This window comes from Pan troglodytes, chromosome X (assembly GCF_028858775.2).
Source record: "Pan troglodytes isolate AG18354 chromosome X, NHGRI_mPanTro3-v2.0_pri, whole genome shotgun sequence".
Lineage (NCBI taxonomy): Eukaryota > Metazoa > Chordata > Mammalia > Primates > Hominidae > Pan > Pan troglodytes.
In genome coordinates this window covers 147,191,616-147,208,845 of record NC_072421.2, presented here as the reverse complement: position 1 = coordinate 147,208,845, position 17,230 = coordinate 147,191,616, and the positions used below count along the sequence as shown (strand labels likewise).

Genomic DNA, 17,230 nt, shown 5'->3' with positions numbered 1-17,230 from the left:
GTACCCCATTTCACATGATGTGATTACTACACATTTCATGCCTGTATCAAAACATCTCATGTACTTATGAGATGTACAACTACTATGTACCCACAAAAGTAAGAATTCTTTAAAAATGACACATAAAATGTTTTAAAAATGCTATTCCCACAATTGATTTTCCTTGTCAAATATTAATGGTACCCATTTTAGTCTAAACATCCTTGATAAAAGAAAAAACATAGGAAGACTCACACTTCCTGATTTCAAAATTTATGACAAAGCAACTGGTCAAGACAGTAGTGGTACAAGGATAGAAGTATAGATCCATGAAATAGAATTGAGAGTCCAGAAATAAACTCATGTCTCTGGGGACAACTGATTTTAATAAGGGTGTCAAGAGAACCCAATGGGGGAAAGAATGATCTTTTCAACAAATGGTGCTGGGGCAGCTAGATAAGCACATACAAAAGAATGAAGTTTGACCTTACCTCACAGTATATACAAAAATTAACTCAAAATGAACAAAAGACCTAAATATAAGAGCTATTACTATAAAATTTGCAGAAAACAACATAGGGGTATATCTTCATGACCTTAGATTAGGCAAATAATTCCTAGATATGACACCAAAAGCATGAACAGAAAAAAAATAGATAAATTGGACTTCACAAAGATTTTAAACTTTTGGGCTTCAAAGGACACCATCAAGACAGTGAAATGCCAACCCAGTTGATGATTGTTATTCTCAGATTTCTCAAAACTACTCCTGTACATTGTCGTATACTCCCTCCCCCTCTGGCTTCTTTCCCCTGGGTTCCAGGGTCCCTGTCCCCAGGGGGCTGAACTCTGGATTCAGAGCTCTGAGTGCCAGCCTGCCTGGGGCTCTGTGGACTTGGTTTTGCATGTGGTCTCACTCATGAACTCTGACAATTGCTCTCCCCTGGATCCACCCAATGCCCCTCACGGGCTGAGCATGTCCTGTCTGCTCTCCTTCCGTGCCTCCTGGTCAGTCTGACTGAATCTTTTTTCCTCAAATGAAAAACATATGTTGACATTTCAAAATTTTAAATTTTAAATCATGCCCAGAGGAATAGTCTTACTTAGAACACTGCATAAATCCAGCTTCGTATGGGTAAGAAATTAACTTAGTGTTCTAATTAACCTAGCTAGAAAATGCAGAGACACAAATTAAAGTAACATTGAGAAAATATTTTTCACTCATATTTTTGATCAAAATTTTAAAATTAATATAGTAAAATGTTCACGAGAGTATAAAATATCCACATACATTAATGCCAGATCTGACTGGCAGACGCTGACCGAGCGATGGATAAAAAATGTACTCAGACACAGGTATCCAGTGAAAGAGAAGGCTAGGGGACCGGGCCATTCACAGAAAGAGTTGTAGCAGCCATGGCCCCAACAAGCCGGCACTGCGGGCAAATATTCACTACAGATTTAATGACAAAGGCTTTGAGTCAACACATCTTGTGGGTAATTAACATGGCCGCCCCCCAGAGAGAGCAGTCCTGCACACAGATGGTTAAAGGCCAGGTTTCGGGCCTAAGTAAACTAACTGATCTGGATCAATTCCTTTACACTTCCTTGTTATCTGCCTTTTGCTCTCTGGCTTTGGATAAGAGACTTTGGCTGCCTTCAGCCAAATTTTTGAAGCTTTTGCAAAACCTCCTGGCCTTCCAAGGCTTGTGTTTTTCCTATAATTCCTTCTTATAATTTCTCCCACCACCCTGACCTATCTCTTACATCTCCCCCTTTTCTGTTTTTTTACATCAGATTTTGTTGATTGAAGAGCACAGATGTGTACAGCAACATGTTTGTCTGGCACAGCGGTTATAACTCATATTCTGGCTTTGAATCCTAGAATTAGTAAATAACATAAGGCAAACATGAGTATAATTCACAACGTTCTTTTCCAATCAAGGAGTGACCCGCAGGAGTGGGGATCTATCCAGGAGAGATGTTCTCTCATACCCTTCCGTATGGCTATTTGTTGGGCTTGTAGGTCTATGGCGTTTAGGGATTCTAGAATTTTAGTTTTAAGTTGCTTTACGTCTGCTGTTAAATTATCACGAAAGGTTCCCCAGAGGTGCTGTTTCACCTTATCCCAACTATGTATTGATTGATTCCAAGGTAGAGAGGTAACACAGATGTGCCTAAGCTCCCAGTCACAGTTTAATTGCTGTTGGAACGCAAGTGCATCTTGTTGCTCCCCTACATATTCCAAGTCAGCCTCAAGGGCTTGCAGATGTGCAAGAATCTTTTGATCTATACCCTGCTGTAAGAGAGGTACATCAGACACATTTCTGGCCAAATTATCTACAAAAGTAGCTGTCTGTACTGATTCAGTAATAGATGCTACAGCAACACTAGCAGTTGCTAGGATGACTATGGCTGAGACCATAAAGGCTATAAGTGTAACTATAAATCTTTTGCATCTGACCTGGGACAGGGCACATTCTAAGGTGGCAAGGGCAGAGGAACCTTGCCAATTGCATGTTAAATTGACCGGTAGGAAAGCCTCAGATTGTCTCCTCAATACCATGACACTAGCAATATTTAAATTAGATATATTATAATTAGTGATACAAGAGATGAACCAAGCCTGTCCCTGCATTCGAGTCACAAACGTGGAGTTTTGGGGTGTAATAGAAATATTGGTTCCCATAAGGAAAACATATGGATGGGTAGTGCAAATCAGGCAAATCAGGCACTGATCAGTGTGATTATGAAAAAAGGTCATAGTATAATTGTGACTGGAATTATGATATGTCCCATGCCAGGTGTTAAGGGAAGTGCTAAGATGTCCCAGGTGCCATAAAGTGTCTTGGGGTGGCATGGACTCTACTTGGGGTCTGGGATATCCCTCCCCCCGTCGGCCCAAATTATAGGGGAACGGGATGTGGCTACAAAACTGCCATTGATGCCAAGATAGACATGGACATCAATATGATCGCCCTGCAAATGGCTGGGAGGACTCCAGTCTAAGATGTTATAATTGCTTAACTGGAGGCTACAGGCCTGTTCCCCATGACAGACCTCCCAGCTAAAGTGGAATCCATTACTTTCCCAGCTTTGTTCTTTAGCACAGGGAGGAATGTTTGGGAAAATGGCATTGATTGCATTGCCTGGTTTGAGGCTACCTGCTACTAAGACTGTTAAAGCATTTCCTTTGCCACAATGTAGCCAAAATTGTGTTTGAGCAGGTACACAGTAAGGGTTAGAACTTTTATAACTTACACACAGTGGGAGGATAGTGGAGTGATATGTAGTGTTACCTGGCACCTTAGTCCACTGTGTGCCATTAATGAGGGACCCCACTAGGGGTAAATCTATCTCTCCCAGCCAAGCAGTTATGTTATTAGAGGCTGGGAAGGGGGTGTCTGCCCAGGTGATGGGGCAGAAGAAGGGCAGATCTAAGCGATGAGTCCAATAGAGTGCAGCAGGTGCAGATTGCAGACAAAGCGAGAGGATAAAAAGGATCAATGCCCTACACGAGTTGCAATGTACAACAGAGAGCATAGCAAGGAACAAATTATCTGGAGTGAATGGTGTCTGTGTCCGGAGCAGGATTCGCTCGGCCTCCTGAGTTGTCTTCTTCAGCATCCCCCAGGTAATGTCTGGGGCTTGTGTCATCCGAGGAAGCAGTATTGTCTGGGGCTGCGGGTCCTGCAGGGTCATTTTCTTCATTTCTGGTATGGGTTGGGTCCTAGTCATGCCATAGTATGGTTTGATGCATCCTGCTGGAATCCAAAGAGGATCTGAGTGGGTGTGAACACAAGCATATCCTCTCCCCCATTTAAGCAATTCATTTGGACCATACCATACATTACTGTTTACAACTTTCTGTAAAACAGCAGGTTTTATGTCTTGAGAGGTTTTAGCAAAGTGCTTTTCTACAGCTGATGGAAATTTATCTTTAAATTTAAAAAATTAAGGGTAAATAAGGCTTGTGCCAATAGTGTTGCAGTGTCCTTAACTCATATTCCCCCTTTTTGTTTTTTTGAGCATATTTTTAAAGGTGAAATGGACATGTTCTACTATGGCCTGTCCTTGGGGGGTTATACGGGATGCCTGTGGAATGTTGGATGTTCCACATGTGACAAAATTGTTGAAGTTGTGAGCTGGCATAAGCCAGACCGTTATCAGTTTTATTTTTTGTGGGCCGCCCCATAAATGCAAAAGTTAAAAGAAGATGTTTAATGACATATCGGGTGGACTCTCCAGGAAAGGCATGAGCACTAATTACATGAGAATTGGTATCAATGGACACATGTACATATCTTAGTTTTCCAAATTCAGGGATGTGTCTAACATCTGTTTGCCATAACTGATTAGGGTCTAGTCCTCTAGGGTTAACACCTGTAGAAGGAGGGGATGTGCCTGTGAGCTGGCAATCTGGGCATTGCAGGATAATTTGTCTAGCTACTCTCTGGATAAGTTGAAATCGTTTAGATAAGTTTCTCCAATTTTGGTGGGAAAATTGATGTTATTGGGTGGCTTGGTTAAGCCGTGATGTCACCACTTGTAGGTCTGCTTGTTCATTGTCATAAGCCAGTGGGCCAGGCAGTGAGCTGTGGGCTCGAATATATGTGATAAAAATAGGATGTGTACGTTGATCTAGCAATTGCTGAAGTCGAACAAAAAGTGCACACAGTGTGGGCTCCAGAGTGGACTTAATGAGGGTTGTTTCAAGGTTCTGCAGTAAATAAATAGAGTAAGCAGGGTCACTAACAATATTGATGGGTTGAGCGAAAAAATTCTCGAAGGCCAATATTAAGGCTCCAACTTCAGCTCTCTGAGTGCTAGTAAATCCAGAATGAATGAGGGAATTATGCGGTCTCCACCAAATAGCCGCTTTTCCATGTTTACCAGAGCCATCGGTAAACAGTGTTAAAATGTTAGGTATGGGGGAGTGAGCTATTTTTGCAGGCAAAACCACAGAAGTATGAGATAAGAACTGAAGTCATTTATCAGCAGGAAGGGCATGTTCTACATGGCCTGTGTAATCAGAGAGTGCTGTTTGCAGGCCTAAAGATAAAGGCAATACTGCTTCGAATTGCTTTTTACTCAAAGGAATTCTGATGACATCAGGATCATAACCTAGCAACCTATTGCATTGTCTGCGGCCTGAATGGATGACTTTACTAATTAGCTGGATATATAGAGAGAGTGTTTTAGTCCTATTATGTGGGCCAAAAACCCATTCTAGAAAGTGCAGCCCTGGGCCCATCTGTCCTATTAATCCTCTTGGGGAATGTTTAGTGGGAAAAACAAACAACTGAACTGAATATCATGGATCTATGTAATCTAGTTGCCTGTGAGAAATAGCTTGCTCTACTCCCTCAATTTCCCTTTATGCTGCAGGAGTTAAGTGCCTAGAAGAGTCTAGGGCAGCATTGCCTTTTAATATAGAAAACAGGTTTTGGAACTTATAAGTAGTTATGCCTAAGGTGGGGCGAAGCCAGTTAATATTGCCTAGTAATTTCTGGTCATTATTTAAGGTGGGTAAGTTGCTAGTATTTAATTTAACCTTTTGAGGTTTTGCTGACCGGAAAGTTAGTATGTGCCCAAGGTATTTCCTAGGAGAGGATATTTGTACTTTTTCAGGTGCTATGATTGAACCTCTTAACTGCGTGTTCTTTACGACAGAGGAATATAAACTTAAAAGTACTGGCTCTGTTGGGGCTGCTGGTAAAATATTATCCACAAAATGAATAATCTTGCAATTAGGAAATTATTTTCTACTGGGGAGCAAAGCTTGATTTACATGTTACTGACACATGGTAGGACTGTTCAGCATTCCTGGAGGAAGCACTTTCCAATGAAATCTGCAAGCTGGCCTTTCATTATTGATAGCTGGTATTGTAAACGCAAATTTTTCTCTGCCCTGTTTTGCAAGGGGAATAGTACAAAAGCACTCTTTTAAGTCAATAACAACTATAGGCCAATCTTGAGGAATCGCCGTGGGGGAAGGGAGCCCCTGTTGAAGGGGCCCCATAGGTTACAAATTAGCATTAATAGCACATAAGTCATGCAAAAGTCTCCATTTACCAGACTTTTTGGGAATGACAAAAATGGGCAAATTCTAAGGGCTATTTGATGGTTCTATATGGCTGGCTTTTAATTGCTCCTCAACTAATTCATGGGCTCTTTGTAATTTCTCTCCCTTTAAAGGCCACTGTTCTACCCAAACTGGATCTAGAGAGAGACACGTGAGGGGTAGGGGAAGAATTACAACAGTGGCCATTATTAGAAAGGGGTCTGTAGAGTGATCCCCACATTGGGCTAATAGGTCCCGCCCCCAAAGATTAACAGGGATGGACATGATTAGAGGTTGTATAACTGTTTTTCTTCCCTCCAAATCTCAACATATTAGGGGGCGTGTGCTCTGCTTGGCTGTGTGCGCTTCCCCGATGCCGACAATTTTTCATTTCTGAGTGACCGAAGGCCAAGTTTCTGGCCAGTTTTGATCGCTAATGATTGAAATATCCACCTCTGTGTCCAATAAGCTAGTAACATTTTTATTTCCAATTTTTAAGGTAATCATGGGTCTCTGATAAGCGATTAATTGGTTCCAATATACTCCTGTGGCTCCCGTGCTTCCAAAACTTCCCTTTCCCCTTTCTTTTCCCTGGGCTTTGGGGACCCAGTATGGTAAGAGTATTAACTGGGCTATCTTTGATCCAGGGAGAAGAATATGCAGACCTTTACGTTCCATCATAACTAATATTTCACTTTGATAATCACTATCAATTACCCAAGTGAGCACATTAATCCCTTTACTGGATAGCCTTGATTGCCCTAGGACTAATCCCACTGTTCCCGGAGGCAGTGGGCCCCAGATCCTGGTTGCAACCCTTTTAGGGTCTTCTCTTTCTTTTAGCACTAATTCGTTGGGGCAGAGTTAAGTCCAGTCCTGCGCTCCCAGTGGTGGCTGCTCTGAGAGAGAGGACTGTGGGCTTTCCATCTGACTGAAGAAAGCCGCTGGCATTGCCCGTTTGGAGCGGGGCCTGGGGCTGGCCCCTCATGAAGTTTCCCGCCTGATTACTTAGGGGGTTGCTGTTTTTATCAAATTTGGACCCGCACTGATTTGCCCAATGTTTCCCCTTTTTATATCAGTGGCATATAGAAGGGGGTTCTTTTCCTGAATTACCTTGCTCTCTACTACTGGGGCATTCCTGCTTCATATGGCCTGGCTCTCCGCATAGAAAACAATTTGGGTTTCTCTCCTTTTTCACTTTAGGAGGCTTTAATGCCATAGCCAATATTTTTGCTTTGTGTGTTTCAGTCCCCACCAGTTGACACGCTTGTATAAGTTCCCCAACTATGGCTGCCTTTCCTCTGATTGCCTGCATTGCTTGCTGGCAGTCGATGTTAGCATTTTCATAAGCCAATTGCAACAATAAGATAACAGCGGCCTGGGCATGACTAATTTGTCTTTTAATTGCCTGGGTTAACCTATTGATAAATTCAACAAATGGCTCCTGAGGCCCTTGTCAAACATTTATAAAAGATCCCTGTTGAACTCTGCTCTCGGGAATTCAGTCCCAAGCCCTGAGAGTGCACAAAGACACTTGTGCATAGGCCTGGGGATCAAAATTTAGTTGTTGTTGTGCATCAGCATGGGGACCCCTCGCCTGGAGCATAGCAGCTGTTATGTTTTGCCCGGCCAATTGATTCTGGTTGGCTTGTTGTTCGCATATTCTGCCCTCCAGAGGAGGTATTGGCTGGGTCCCAAAGTTGTTTTAGCTAGCACTCACCAGTCCCATGGGGTCATACAGAAGTTGTCTGACATGGCTTCAATTATTCCTTTTGTAAATGGGCTAGTGGCTCTGTTTTCTTTAATGCTTTTTCTTATCTCTTTATAAGCATTAAAAGAAATGGGTTCATATACCCGATTGCCTTGTTGATTTTGCATTACCAGGCAGGCCAAGAGCTCCCCTTCAAATGCCGCTTGCCTAAGACAGGGTCCCATAGCTGTAGCGTATCCCTTGTCTTTTTTCCAATTTATTGGAGGAGAGGGCTTAGGCAAAACCTCCATTTCCTCTTTGGTACATTTGCCCAGAAACAGCCGGGCTGAGGGAGATAGAAGTGGTAAGGTAGGTGATGGTTCCTCCTCCCTCCCCTTTTTAGGCTCTTCTGTGTATAGCGGGACCAAAGCAACCCTAACTAAAGCCCATAACATTAGAGATGTTACTGGGACCCGCTGCTCTTGTGCATGATGTTGTTTAAGATTTCTCCCAACTTGTTCCCAGAGCTCTACGTCTAGCGTACCTTCTTCCGGGAACCATGGGTTATGGGAAGCAACAGTTTGCATTAGGTCCCTTAACTGAGCCTGCGAAACTGAGGCTCTGCTAGCTTTAAGCAGCTGTTTCAATACTTTTATATACTGTTGCTGTTGCGCTGATACCTGTTGTCCGATGATGAAACCCTAGCCTGAACAATTCCTTCGAACTTAGAAATCCCGAGCGGGCACCTATGACTTACTGACTTAATGACTGCGCAGTCTCTTCACCTTCGTTTTCGAGGGTTCCGTTGTGATCCGTTGCAGTGTTCCTCACACGGGGCACCACCTGCCGGGTCTGACCGGCAGACCCTGACCAAGCGACAGATGAAAAAATGTACTCACACACAGGTATCCAGTGAAACAGGGGGCTAGGGGACTGGGCTGTTCACAGAAAGAGTTGTAGCAGCCTCGGCCCCAACAAGCCAGCGCTGCAGGCAAGTATTCAGTACAGATCCTTTGAGTCAATACATCTTGTGGGTAATTAACATGGTTGCCCCCCATAGAGAGAGCAGTCCTGTGCATGGATGATTAAAGACCAGGTTCTGAGGCCTAAGTAAACTAGCTTATCTAGATCAATTTATTTACACTTCCTTGTTATCTACCTTTTGCTCTCAGGCTCTGGATAAGAGACTTTGGCGGCCTTCAGCCAAATTATCTTTCGAAGCTTTTGCAAAACCTCCTGGCCTTCCAAGAAGGTTTGTGTTTTTCCTATAACTCCTTCTTATAATTTCTCCCACTACCCTGACTGATCTCCTACACATTAATCTGTGAGAACATGAATTGCTTCAGATTTTGGATTGAAAGGTCTGCAATATTTATAAAACTGTAAACTGTTTCCACCCTTTCCTCTTTAACCTAATGTTCACATTGTTAAGTATTTCTTAGTAAAAAAATATGCACATTTGCACAATAATTCATGTTCAATGATGTTGATTTTAGTTCTATTAATCATAACAAGTAGAGAACAATTTATTTATCTGTCAGGTATAGAATGGTTTAATTGATTATGGCATATTAATGCTTTAAGATTCTAGAGAGTGGTTACAAAATCGAGGGAGATACATACATACTGTCATGGTAAGATTCTGTATCCATTTTATTAAGTGGTAAAGGCAAGTAGCATATCAATATATACATCATTATCAAAATGACCAATATGCTAGTATTTGCATAGCACATCTATATATAAGAAGCCTAAAATCAGCTTTAAAATAATACATATCAGATTAATAATTATGGTGAACTCTGTGATGCGGCTTAAATTGTGGAAGGACTTTGGAAAGGGAGAAATTACAATATATCTGTATATTTAGATTGTTTGCAACAAGAATACATATACACACTGCTATTTTTGTGATGAGACTCTTTAAATAAGAAAAGCAGCAAAAATAGTTGCTGTATATTAGTCAGTAAAAATAACCGCTAGTTGATGCAACAGACAAACCCTAAAATTTGAATGGATTGACACAAGAAAAGTTTATTTTATGTGCTCATAAGTTCTGATGCGGTTTGGCAGGGGCTCTCCACTCTCACATGACCCAGGGATCCAGGCTGCTTCCACCTTGTGATTCCATCATCTCAAAATGAAACTGCCATGTTTACTATTGGATGGAGGAAGAAAACTTGGAAATGGCACACTGGTTCTCAAATGCCTGGATGTGACAAACAACACTTCTGCTCATGTTTCAGTGGTAACAAGTGGTCACATGACCCTTCCTAACTGCAAGTGGGCTGTACTGTTCCCATGTGTCCGGGAAGGAGACAAAAACAAAATGTGAGTGAGTGGTATAGTCTCCCCCATAAACTGCTATGTAGGAGGTGCTCAAAAAAAGCAATTATGATAATTTGGTATTACACAACCCTTGTCATTGCTAGAGTTTCTGAGAAGCCCACATTTGCCTTGAAGTTCTCTAACATTTTCAAGTGCCTGCTACGTGACTGATGCTTTGAAATGTAAGATCACAACTGTCCAAGAACTTTGAAAGTCTCAGCAGGAAGGCTCATCAGGGAATCTTCCCTTTATAATACCCTTTAAACAATTAGTAGGCTTTGAACTTTTCCTCCATTTGATTCCTGGTCAAAATTTTAACCTGTGAGTTTCTGCTACCCTTCACATGCCTAAACACCTGTCAGGTGCCTTTAGACACAATGAAAGCACATATTTTCCTGTGGGGCAAGTACTAGACAAGAGAAAGTAGAAACTTGGTTAATTATTCTACTAAAATTTGAGCTAGTACTCCCACCAAGGCAGCATTTTTCACCTCCTGGGAGACTCTGGGGTTTTAGTTCAGCCTCAGTAGATGTTGACTCCACAGTGATTTCCATGTTCTTTCCTCATCTCCAGCTTATGCGAGAGAGTTTAGATTTTCACCACCAAGGTAAGGTCATTCATCCTTGTATGTGTTCAGTGACCAGTTTCAAATAAAACACCCCATTAAATTCCTATTACGAATAACAAAATGGCTTTAAAAAACTCTCTCTGTAACTTCGTATCTCAAGAATAGTATATCATGTGCTAATCACATTCCACTCACCATCTATTTAGAAAAGTTCGAGGGTGTATTTAGACACACAGTTGGGATGACAGGATGTGTAAAGGGGAAGGCAGGTGATTCCGCTTAGCCTTCACAGCAAGCAGCAGGGAGGAGCAGGAAGCAGGCCAGATTCCAATTGGAAGAGAGGGCACATGAGGGGGACCAAGGGAAGGCCTCTGTGGCGCGAGAAAGTGTTAGGGTTGGACAGAAATTCCTGCACTTGGGTAGAGTCAGCTCTCAGGAACCCTAGGGCTCAGGCAGGAGGACCCTAGGTTAATAAAGCCCACAGACTATCCCCAGATTATGTTTCATTCTCATTGTCACCTTCCTTTTGTAGGCCCGCTTTCAGTACCACGTCCACAGTGTCGTTCTTTTGGCCACTTGAGAGACATTATGCAGTACTGAGAAAACAAATGAATTAAGGGACAGAGGTGTACTTCAGGCTCCAAAGAGTGAGAATAGAATGGGCTCTAGATGAATTCAGACCAACCTTGTGGTTTACCAGTGATATGATCTTGGGAAAGTTACCAAGCACCATGAGACTCAGGTTCATCCAGAAAATGGGTTTGATAGACCATTTTTTTAGGACTGTTGTAATGTATAAAATGTATTAAAACACCTGGGATGATGCCTGGCATGTACTGGATATTTAACGATTGACAGCTATTTCTAGTATTACTGTGACCCCAGGTGCTACCACTCTCTACTTTGGAATATTTTTTATTGTCCAGGACATCTCAGGGAATCTGCAACTCAGTAGGAAACTGCATTTCCTTGGTGAATATGTATGTGGGGGGAGGGGGGTGTACATGTGTGTATGGGTGTGTACTTTCATAGAACAACAGATTAATATGGATAAGAAGACAAGAATTAATGACCTTCTCCTTTTATTTCTCTGTTTCACAACACCAGTTCAGCTTTATTGCTAAGTTCTTACATTCTCCAAGAAAATACCTATTGCAAATCACAACAAGATGGAAGATTTCCCAAAATGTTTTACAAAATGGCAAACACTTGCACTTGAAATGGATAAGCAAAACAACATGTGTGGTCAGTATCATCCATACACTTAGATGTTGAAGCTAACTAAAACTTTTATTACAGGAACAATATTTGAAAATTACCAAAAGGAAACAAAAAGAAATCTCCAAGTCACCCGATGGAAGAGAAACCTAAAGGCAGTATACATTGTGTTCCCTTCCATTCACTGTGCCTTCTACTACTGAGAACACTGACTTCTCTCATCAAACACAGAGGGAAGAATGGGCCTGATTTCACACAGGACAGGGAAACTGCTGGGTGTGGCCCTGAAGCATGCATTGGCCCATTTCCCTGCCCGCTGGCCCTGGTTGCATCTCATGCTCAGACTCCCTCTCCCTCCTCTCTCAAAGCATCTTCATACAGGGATGGGTAAGAAGTGGGGTCCCTCCCATTGGCATTGGCTATGTACTCAAGAACTTTCATCTTGCTGGTCTCAGCGTGGGCCCTTGGACCCCACAGGAACTCATAGCATGCAGGATCAGTGCCGGGCACCTGCCGGTACACCAGGTACTTTTCCTGCACCCAATTTTGGGTGAGGAGCCTCTTGGGCTCCCCAAAGAGGAAGTGCTGCCTTCCAGCATACACCCCCATAATACTCAGGACTTCCCACATAACCTCTTCAGGGATGCAGTTCCCCTCCATGAAGATTACACCCAGGACTATTATCAGGAGGCCAGACTTGGGCATGCTCTGCTCATTACACTGTATGCCATCATAAGAGAGGCTGAGGGAGGTGACAAGGACATAGGAGTGGCTAGTGGGGTCCACTTCCTTCACATCAATGCCAAAGAGCAGTTGCATGCATACAGAGGCTTCCCTAAATATCTCAGGAAAGTAGTCCTCATAATTTTTGATGACACTCCCCAGCATTTCTGCCTTTGTGATCAGCCCCTTGACTCGATACTTGTGGAGCAATAAATGAACCAAATCAATTATCTTGTCATGTAGTATATCTTGGGAAAAGGACTCAGGGTCTATCAGGTCAGGCGAGGTACTTGGCCCCTCCTTTTCTTGGCTGCTGGAGCCCTCATCAGATAGGCTCCCAAAGATGGCATCCATGGCAGTGGGAGAGAAGGACTCTTCCTGAGGACTCTGGGGAGGACTTGGTGACTCAGCAGCAGGCAACTCCTCTAGAGTGCCCACATTCAGAGTAGAGGAGAAGAAGGCAGCCTCCTGCTCCTCAGCTTGGAGAGCCTGTGCACCCACCAGGCCCAGGTCTTCTTCTTGGGCCTGAAGGCCTTCCTCAGGCTTGCAGTGCTGACTTCTTTGCTCAAGAGGCATGATGACTCTGGTTAGGTCAGCAGGCCGAACTGTGGGAAATATCTGGGTGATGGGGCCCCACAGCCTGGGGAGAGAGGGAGCGTGAGAACAGACTCAGATGAGATATGAACCATGGAGAATCTAACAAAGGCCTACTTACACTTGTTCTCCTCCAGTGATCCTCTGGGTTCTCCTGGGACTCCTGTCCTCCAGGTTGGCCTGTTCTCTAAAAACCTGAAAAAGAAAGTGAGAAGGCTACTCAAGATGCAGCTGGACATCAGAGCAGGAGGCTCCAGGACTGAGGTAGGGCAGGTGAGGTTGCAAGCTGGAGGTCCCTTTCTGTACTGGGGCAGGTGGGGCCATTTGTAGGTTAAGGGTGAACATCTCATCTTGACTGCTGGCACTGCCTAGGCTTCCTGTGTTCTGAGATCTGAAGACATTGCCTGAGACCAAGGCCTCACTGCTCAGTTTTTGGAGCTTTTAGAAGAGGAATCATGGGGCCATCAGGCTGCAGACTGCAAGCACCCATCCTGGCACCCCAGCACTGTCAGAAAGGTGGGCCAAACTCTGTGAGTTTCTCACTTTTTTGGAGTGGATGGTCCCCTCTGTGCTCAGGGCCCTCACCTTTCTCCTGCCAGGGCCTGGAAGACACAGCTCTCCTGACCTGAGAAACTCTCAGATCAATAGCTCTTTCCTGATATGAAAGAGGACATGTGGGGATACACATCTGGCCACATGTACACATGGCTACCCAGGAAGGACAGCAAGAGATGGTGACAGTCAGCTGGGTCCATGTGTCCTCGTGTAAGGAGCCTGTTTGGTTCCCATCTTGATGCCTATCTTGGCCTGGGACCCTCCCTCTGTTGACCTGACACCATCTCCTTAAACCAAAGCTCTACCTCCAGGAGACATCAGAAGAGGAAATCAGGGAAATAGAAACACCCATGGTCCCAGGGACTTCCCATAGCTGACAGAAGGGGCAGGGAAGGGCTGAGTCCCATGTTTTTGGTAAGTGCTGTCCTGTCAGCCCCCACCTTGATTCTGGTCATGGCCTGGGACCCTCCCACTGCTGACCTAAGTGCAGCCCTTTCAGACCAATGTCTCCCCCTCCCTGAGACCAATGATCCCAGTATAAGAGAGGGGTCTCAGCAGATAGTCCTGCACATGCTCTCTGGGGAGACAGCAGGGGCAGAGCAGATTTCTAAGCAGCCCTCTGTGTTCTGGCCAGGAGGAACCCTCAATCCTCCCTCAGGTTTCTCACCTGGACTCTTGGCAGATCCTGGGACCACTGTAGTTGTGGACCATATGGGGCTCTTTCTGTTGACTGGAAGTCGTCCTCTGAGAACATAGTGCTCACCTGCCCAAGATTCCAAAACAGAAGTAAGGGGCCCCACGTCCCATCACCCCATCATGTGGTTGTCCAGGGCTGACAGCAGAGGCTGGACCCTTCGGTTCTGGGGATTCCAAAGTCCTCCTGTGGGTTTTTCATCTTTACTTCTGCCAGGGCCTGTCCTTCCTTGACTCCCAACCCCTGAGATGAGCAGACATATCCCTTTACACCAAGACCTCATCTCCCTGAAGGTTTCCCAACTTTCTGCCTGTGGTACAAGTGACCTTGCCACTTGGGGCCACCCGTGATGAGGTCCCCATACAGCCAAGGACAGGGGACAGAGAGACTCTGTGGGATCCCTTCATTATGGGATGGGGGTATCTCCAGTCCTCACAAAGGGGACACATACACCTTGAGTCCTAAAGATCCTGGGACTCCTCCCTCTGCTGATCAGGTGTGGCTCCACCTGCTGACCTGTCATCACCCCCTTGAAACAAGGTGCTCACCTCCCTGAGCAAGGTGCCACCCCCAACCTCGTGGCAGAAATGTGAGCATGGCACATGCCTCCCCTACCTGGGGCCTCCGAGGGATGAAAACAGAGGAAGCAGGGATTTGTGAGGTCCCTTTTTCTTTGGCATGTGGGAGGGTACATTCTTACCTTCAGTCTTCATCAATTTTCCTCTCCTTGACTACTGGCAGATCCTGGACTCCACCCTGTGCTGACCAGGTGTGTATCCCTCTGCTGACCTGAGGACCTGCCTCAGACCAAGGGCCCCACCTCTCTGAGATATGGGAGGCAGAAAGTGAAGGGGCACTACATGGACACCCCTCATGGGATGCCAAAGGCTGACAGATGAAGCAGATTTCAGGGGTGCCTCCTCTCTCTGGGTTTCCTCCAGGTATTCAGATTTACTCCTGACAAGGCCTATCCATGTCTCTCCTGCTGAACTGTGGATGAGTTTTGCAGGCCAAGACCACCATCTCCCAGAGAACCCCAACTAGGAAGTGGGGAGCTGCCTCTCTTTCCTAGAGTCCTCCTTGGGGCCTCCAAGGACCGATGGCAGGGGCAGGTTTTCTACCTCAGGGATAATTGGTTGCCTGAGTCCTCCCTCTGGGACTCCTCCCTGGGTTGACCTGAGGCTCCACTCCTCAGACCACAACCCACTCCTCTCTGACACCCCAAAGGCAGAGTGAGGATGCGCCACATGTGGCCACTGTGCCTTGGAACTCCAAGGGCCAAGGTCCCTACTGACCTGGAGTCCAAGGTCTCCTGAGTCCTCCCTCTTCTTCTTCCTCTTGATGCTGGCAGGGCTGCACCCCAGACCCCCTCTGCGGAACTGAGTCTCCATCCCTCAGATTCCCAAGGCTGAATGAAGAGGCACCTCAGTTTGAGACGGCGGGGCTATGGGGGGGGCTGTTCTGGGGTGCTGGGTCCCTTCAGTTGTCCCTCAGGCCTTGCTCACCTCCCAGCAGGGACTGAGCCCTGTCTGTGCTCCCCCTAGGTCGTTCTCATGATACCAAGCCCCTTCCCTCTGTCAGCCCAGGATGCGGAAATCAGGAACCACTTGCCTGGCGGCCATGCCAGGAACTTCCCAGGGCTGACAGCAGAGAGGGAGCCTTGCTCTGTGGGGCCTCAGCCCTCCCTCGGGGTCCTGACCTTGATGCCTGGCAGAACCTGGGTCCTGCCCCCTCCTAACCAGCCCTGCCCTGGTCACACCAAGCTCTGACCCCACAGTCCCCTGAGGCTTAAGCGGCGGGGGGCAGAAGCCGAGGGGGGTGTCAGAGGGGACGGCCCAGCCTGAGAAGTCCATCCCCATGGGGTGATCCAGGGCTGGCAGCAGAGGCGGTGCTGGATTATCTGGGGTCCTCTATCTGGGGAGGGAGAGTCCTCAGTCCTCCCTCAGCGTCTCATCTTGCCTCCTCACAGAGCCTGGGCCCGCTGCCCTCAGCGGATCACAAGCCGCCCCTCAGAACCGGGCTATCACTTCTCTCTGACCCCCTAATGTGCAAGTCCCCAGTACCAAGCCCGGAGGTCCTTTGCGTTGACTGCAGGGACAAGGATGGACTTTGGGGCCCCTCTATCAGGATGGGGTGGAACCTCTCCATAATTTCTCAGAGTCCTGATGTTGATGCCTGGAAAGGCCGGGGCCCCACCCTTTATGGAACTGCCTCTACCCGGGTCACACCATAGACTCGCAGAGTCTCCTTGAGCATTGAGGTGGGGGATTGTCTCAGCCTGACAATTTGGTACCCTGTTGTTTCAGGGCTGGCTCCAAGGTTGGCGCTGGATTATTTGGGGACCTCTCTCTGGGTAGGAGGCCTCCTCAGTCCTCCCTCAGCTCTCACCTTGCCTCCTCATGGAGCCTGCACCCGCTGCCCTCTGCCACTCTCAAGACACCCCTCAGAGAGATGCGCTCTCTTCTCTCAGATCCCAGAGGCGGAAGCCAATGGAGGTCACATCCGGCCCCCACGCCTGGAGCTTCCCTGGATTTACAGCAGGGGCGAACCGGATTCTGCCCGTGTGGGGGCGGGGCGAGGCGAGGCGGGGCGAGGCGGGGCGAGGCGAGGCGGGGCGGGGCGGGGCGGGGCGGGGCGGGGTGGGGCAGGGGGAAAAGTAGTGGCGAGGGGTGCAGATGTGGTCGAGGGTCATGGGGGTGCCTCAGTCCTCCCTCAGGTTTCTGACCTTGATTCCTTGCAGAGCCTGGAGCTCCGTCCTCTGCCAATGATGTCTGCTCCTCTCGGACCAAGTCTCTGACTCTGAGTCCCCTGAGGTGG

General features: G+C 46.3%; 1 protein-coding gene across 1 annotated transcript; it reads right to left on the bottom strand.

The window, feature by feature from the left end:
* Nucleotides 1-11,694: 11,694 nt before the first annotated feature.
* MAGEA11 (MAGE family member A11) lies at nucleotides 11,695-16,970 on the bottom strand. Its single transcript, XM_016947575.2, has 5 exons — nucleotides 16,802-16,970; nucleotides 15,709-15,821; nucleotides 14,387-14,482; nucleotides 13,286-13,359; nucleotides 11,695-13,210 (listed from the first exon to the last, which is right to left on the bottom strand). Exons 2-5 carry the CDS (start codon nucleotides 15,802-15,804, stop codon nucleotides 12,187-12,189), a joined length of 1,290 nt encoding a protein of 429 aa, XP_016803064.1. The 5' UTR covers nucleotides 15,805-15,821; nucleotides 16,802-16,970; the 3' UTR covers nucleotides 11,695-12,186.
* Nucleotides 16,971-17,230: the final 260 nt, after the last annotated feature.

What these genes read in the sequence shown, in the direction of transcription:
- MAGEA11 (XM_016947575.2), bottom strand. Translation starts at nt 15,804, where the DNA reads ATGGAGACTCAGTTCCGCAGAGGGGGTCTGGGGTGCAGCCCTGCCAGC. An exon ending in CAGGAGACCTTGGACTCCAG is followed by an intron (nt 14,483 to 15,708) that starts GTCAGTAGGGAC and finishes AATCTTGGGCAG; the next exon opens with GTGAGCACTATGTTCTCAGA. An exon ending in AGGATCTGCCAAGAGTCCAG is followed by an intron (nt 13,360 to 14,386) that starts GTGAGAAACCTG and finishes TTTCTTTTTCAG; the next exon opens with GTTTTTAGAGAACAGGCCAA.